This window comes from Sinocyclocheilus grahami, unplaced genomic scaffold (assembly GCF_001515645.1).
Source record: "Sinocyclocheilus grahami isolate Dianchi unplaced genomic scaffold, SAMN03320097.WGS_v1.1 scaffold15.1, whole genome shotgun sequence".
NCBI lineage: Eukaryota > Metazoa > Chordata > Actinopteri > Cypriniformes > Cyprinidae > Sinocyclocheilus > Sinocyclocheilus grahami.
In genome coordinates this window covers 991,259-997,258 of record NW_015505194.1, presented here as the reverse complement: position 1 = coordinate 997,258, position 6,000 = coordinate 991,259, and the positions used below count along the sequence as shown (strand labels likewise).

The 6,000-nt window shown below is 38.7% G+C and overlaps 1 protein-coding gene across 1 annotated transcript in view; it reads left to right on the top strand.

Annotated features, from left to right (window-relative positions):
* The window catches only part of cd164 (CD164 molecule, sialomucin), a 17,906-nt gene extending 12,951 nt beyond the window's left edge, over positions 1-4,955 (top strand). Inside the window, exons 5-6 of the mRNA XM_016293653.1 lie at positions 1,370-1,426; positions 1,506-4,955. Of these exons, the coding sequence (XP_016149139.1) occupies positions 1,370-1,426; positions 1,506-1,666 (218 nt within the window). The 3' untranslated portion in view covers positions 1,667-4,955. The remainder of the gene's footprint in view (positions 1-1,369; positions 1,427-1,505) is intronic.
* The last annotated feature ends 1,045 nt before the right edge of the window (positions 4,956-6,000 follow it).

Genomic DNA, 6,000 nt, shown 5'->3' with positions numbered 1-6,000 from the left:
GCTTAAATAGCAACACATTATGCCGCGATCTAAAGAAGTTCAAGAACAGATGAGAATCAAAACAGTTGACATGTGTCAGTCTGGAAAGGATTGTAAAGCCGTTTCTAAGGCTTTGGGACTCCAGCGAACCATGGTCAGAGCCATTATCCACAAACTGAGAAAACTTGGAACAATGGTGAACCTTCCCAGGAGTTGCCGGCCAACCAAAATTACTCCAAGAGCACAACGACGACTCATGCAGGAGGTCATAAAAGAACCCAGAACAACATCTAAAGAACTGCAGGTCTCACTTGCCTCAATTAAGGTCAGTGTTCATTATTCAACAAAAAGAAAGAGACTAGGCAAAAACGGCATCCATGGGAGAGTTTCAAGGCAAAAGCCACTGCTGACCAAAAAGAACACAAAGGCTCGTCTCTCATTTGCCAAAAAATATCTTGATTATCCCCAAGAATTTTGGGCAAATATTCTGTGGACTGATGAGACAAAAGTTGAACTTTTTGGAAGGTGTGTGTCCCGTTACATCTGGCGTAAAACCAACACAGCATTTCATAAAAAGAACATCATACCAACAGTCAAACATGGTGGTTGTAGTGTGATGATCTGGGGCTGCTTTGCAGCTTCAGGACCTGGACGACTTTCCATAATTGAGGGAATCATGAATTCTGCACTCTATCAGAAAATCCTGAAGGAGAATGTCCGGCCGTCAGTTTGTGACCTCAAGCTCAAGCACACTTGGGTTATGCAGCAGGACAATGATCCCAAACACACCAGCAAGTCCACCTCTGAATAGCTCAAGAAAACTAAATTAAGGTTTTGGAGTGGCCAAATCAAAGTCTGGACTTGAGATGCTTAAACAGTCCATTCATGCTGGAAAACCCTCCAAAGTGGCTGAATTAAAACAATTCTGCAAAGAAGAGTGGGCCAAAATTCCTCCACAGCGATGTGAAAGACTCATTGCCAGTTATCGCAAACACTTGATTGCAGTTGTTGCTGCAAAGTGTGGCACAGTTATTAGATTTAGGGGGCAGTTACTTTTTCACGCAGGGCCAGGCAGGTTTCGACAGCTTTTTTTCCCTTAATAAAAGAAATCATAATTTAAAAACTGCATTTTGTATTTACTTGCATTATCTTTGTGTAATATTACAATTTGTTTGATGATCTGAATCTTTTAAGTGTGACAAATATGCAAACAATTAAAAAAACAGGAAGGGGGCAAAAACTTGTTCACAGCACTGTATATCTGTCAGTTACTGATATATGTATCAGTTCATAGCACAGAGCAGGCTGTAAGATTTGATGTATCTGCTTTTTTACTGTTTATTGTTGATGTAGAAAAATGATTCTGAACAGCACTTTTTTTTCTGTTCAGCTACCACGACAGTCCCCACCACATCAGTTGCTCCGACTCAAAACAGCACAGTCACAAGTAAGTACAGCTCTCTCTTACAGAGTGAAACACTTCCTTTATCCGTTTAAGTTTAACTGAAAATTTGGCCTTTCCACAGACACCACGACCATGTCACCTACTACTTCTCCATCTAGATCATCCACATTCGATGCCGCCAGTTTCATCGGGGGAATTGTGTTAGTCTTTGGCCTTCAAGCTGTCATCTTTTTCCTTTACAAGTTCTGCAAATCCAAGGATCGCAACTACCACACCCTGTAACACGCTGCCACCTGGAGGCACCACAAAACCCACACTCCGACCCAAAAGAGAGAGGGAGAGAGAGAGACACATTATACTCACAGATTCGATGATATTTCTTAAACACTCCCGTGATCCCCCATGTTCATCCCACTCATATTTTTTTAATTTTAATTCCTGTGATTTGAGCTTTATTTTTCGTTAATGTTAGATCTCTCACTATCACCCGAGTTCATTAACACAAATACACCCCACACACAAAGTAATGCCCCAAGCCTTTTCGAGCAGTGGCATTATGGGGTATGTGAAATGTGTCCTGCTTTTGTGTACAACCACAGCTTTCAAAGTTATGTCCGTAAATTGTTTTCATGGTGTCATGGTGTTTCCCCTGAAAGGCATCGGAGGGGGCACCTTCTCATCATACCTGCGACAATACTTCCCGATTCCCAGTGTTAATTTCAGGTATCTTCACTAGGACAGTGTTTTTTTTTTATACAGTTACCATTACTGATGGTTCTCAATATTCTATCGAGTCCATCATCATCATCACCACGTTCAAAAATAATATCAGTATAATTCCGGACTGAATGAACAAAGTTTTTCCCCTTTTATTTCAAATCTGTTCTGCATTTTCATCACATAGTCCTTTGGGTTGTGTCCATCTGTGTGTGGTGTTTGATTTCAAACCCTTTTATGGCCATTCCTCATTTACGCCAACCAAGAGAACCAAAATGTTTGCAATAAATTACATTCCCCACCTTAGTCCATCACTGTTAACTATCTGTAGTTAGAGAACCAGTAGACTGCAGTTCTCAAAATGAGTTAAAACTGGCATCTCACTCCTTTTTTCTTCCCCAAATGTGACAGTGGAGTGCTGGGTAATATCAGAGATGCATTATATACCCGTAGTTAGCATCCTATCATTGTGGGGGACTTACCAGCTTATCGGCTATTAAGTTGTACTTTCAGAGAGTTGGTGGATTTGAAACATTAGGAGTTCAGCCAATCCAGTTCTACTAACAGCCGAAATAAGTCTTCATTAAAATTAGTCTATTCTGCGGGACATGCGAATAGATTGAGGCACTATGAGAGCGGAGGATCCATGATCCCATTCAGAATGATTGACAGTTGAGTCAAAGTGCCTTTAGGTGGAGGCAGTGGCTTGCTGCCTTAAAAGTGAGCCTTAAAAGTGTGAATGTGTTCGTGTCGTCTATCGAGGCCAGGCTGTGTGTTGGTGTGTCTGCCTGTATGTCAGTGTGTTTAAAGATACGAATGCGTGCTTGTTTCGATGAAGTAGATCTAGTGTCTGCCAGCTGGACTGATCACTATATTATACAGAGTAGATAATTACAAGTTAATTAATTTGTTGGATTAATATGTCATGTTCCCAAAAGCTTCTCTCAGTTCTTGAGCTTAATTATTATTTTTTTTGCTAGCGCAGATATGTCGGTCAGATCCTAGCACTCCCATTCAAAAACAGATCGATATTTGTCCATAATCAGAACTCTTTGACCATAAACTGAATCAATATCATTAAGGCACTAAAATGTCTTAAGCTGAGGTGTACATACTTCAGGGCGATTAAAACAGACTTGTACGTAGATTCTAATGTTTTTTTTTTAGAAGCTTTTGTGTTAATTACCCTTAAGAGAACTGAAATGTGCCCTAGAAAAATGCATTCAGGATATGTTTTGCTTATTCTTTCGTTTGTCTTTATTGCTACAATCATCTGCAGATTTTGATGGAGTCTCAGAGCTGTGACAGACTCATCATTTAATGCTTGGGTTTGATTTCTTGAAATATAATTGAGTTTGGGTGAATTTATTTTGAATAGACCTACACTACGCCTAATTCCTGCCTTACTGAGCTTATTTCATTTGGTACTATGTTCATAAATTAATTTGTCTGTCTAGTGTGTTGGCACGTTTATAGGCCGAGGGCCTGTAATTTTTTTCCTTCATTCCTATGTTATGAAATTTGAAATGTAATAATCTTGATTAGCTTGCTGCTAATAACTTCCTCTGCGAGTTGTAATGTCATTGGCTTGGGAAGTGATTCCCGTTGTTTGGGTTGCAAATTTTGTAATGGCAGAAAGGAATCGTTTTGTTTGGTGTGCTTTCGTTTTTATCTGCTTTCTTGATGCCGAAAATGTTCCATTCCCAGCATTGTGTTAATTGCAGGTTTCTCAGAAGATGAATGTTAAGGCCTCACTTTCTTTATTGAACCACTCTAATTGCTTGTCCATTGTCGTATCACAGTGCTTAAATGCCAAAGGTGTCTGTTTTAGCATGAGTCACTGAAAAGCTGCTATAATGCTTCACAAGCTTCATCATGCCCATAGTGTAGTCAGATGAAATCCTGTTGTTTGCCATTTTGCTTCAGCTTTGCCAAATTAAAAACACTGTTTACTTAAGAAAAGATTAGACTACAGTGTTTCATTGTAATTTATTTTAATAGTTAACATAAATACACAATTACACAACTCATCACAGTATTGTCTGTTTAGCATCAGGCTACATCCAAAGATCCCATGTAGTTGCAAATGGATTTTAGCTGTGCATGCAAAAGGCTGTAAAGGACATTCTACATTTTCGGGTGAGCTATCCATTAATTCCAAATATAGAGCTCAGTCAAGGATGCTAATATTTGAGAAGGTAAACAGCTCAAAATCATCTCACACTCAAAGAATTCAACCTAACTTCAAAGTCTTTGGCCTTGATTTCTTATGCCATTATGTTTGTGTGCATGTATGCATCAGATTTCCACAGAAACAGCCATTGCCATTGCTCTGAGCTAGTGTTGCATTCCTTGCTGCACCTTTTGAATATAAAGTGCCTTAATTAAGATTAGATGATGAGAATTACCGTACTATTGTCATGAAGAGTTACACTCTCTAAGGGACTTGAACATTTTAGAGTGAAGGTTTGGTCTATTGAAGTTGTGAGCGGATAATGAGAGGTACATGGACTATAGCATCTCGCTTGTGCCACTATTTTATCTAATTTCAAAGAATTGAGTTACTAATGTTTTTTTTTAATTACTGTAATTACTTATGGCCTGTTGTCCAGTAGTGCATTTTTTTTTATTGCTTCATATAAACATGCACATGCTCCACATACGGTCTTGTCAATTAAAAGACACTTACTGTTGCGTCTGTGTCCAGAAAATCTGCCTTAATAGTTTTATGCTCTATTGTGTTGGTTTTATTTCTCTGGAACTCTCTTTTGTTCTTGTGTTTTCCCTCGTTTCAGATCTGCATTCACAATTAGGTTGAAAATGTGATTAATTAAAGTTTGAGTATTGTAAAACAGTTGTGGGTGTTTTTATTTTGCCTTTTTCTTTAAGAAACCTTTGTGACTGTCACTCTTCAGTACCATATTTGGTTACAGCCACTATAGAGGTTCATTCCCACCTCAAATGAGTTCAAGTTAATTGCGACTATATCTCCCGATGCACCATTAAATCTGGCAAAGTGTCTTTTTTCACAATTGTGACTATCTCCCAAGTGTGACGTTTCATTATCTCACAGTTGCAACTTTGTAGCTCACATGACCTGATTTAATTAAGGCTGAGGTGGAAATGGCCTTCCATTGGCCACAGTTTGAAGAATCTCTGATATTATTTAGAATAAAGAGCCTTGATATAAAAGTCCAGTGAGAATTCATTAAAACGTCTTTGAATCGCTAGACTATATTTAATCTTTTTCAATGTCACTATATCCTAAAAAACAGTCCTTAAAACAAACTCTGTAACGTTTAACTAACAGGATATGCGCTCACCCTGAGGGTCAACTCAGTTCTTGCTTGCTTTGCATCAAATGCTTCGATTTCTTCTCTGAACAGGATGTGCATGTGTTGGGATTCAATGTTTTCCCCCGTACCACACTACTGAAAATATGACCATAAGGGTCCTGAATCATTTTAGAGAAATGCAGTGTTACAAGGACATGTTGCATGATGCACTGTAACAGCCAGTCGAAACTGGTTAACATGCCGCTGTCGTCATCTTGCCGGAATCAAGGGTTGTGAGCACCAAGAATCAATGATATTACATTGTGTGTGTTTGCCAGTGCTTCCTGTATTCAAATGAGTTTATGCAATACTGATTTAATCTGTACTGTATCACAGACCACAATCCAATAAGACCATCTGAACAAAACGGAGTTACATTTAGAATGCTTTTGTTCATTTTTGTCATCTGCTCTCCTCTCATGTGTGTGTGTGTGTGTGTGTGTATATATATATATATATATATATATATATTCATATTTGTGGTTTCTCAAGGTGTAAACCATCTCTCTGATTTGTGGTTGTAACAAGAGCAGATGTCAAAGAATGGGATCATTCTGTTGTGGA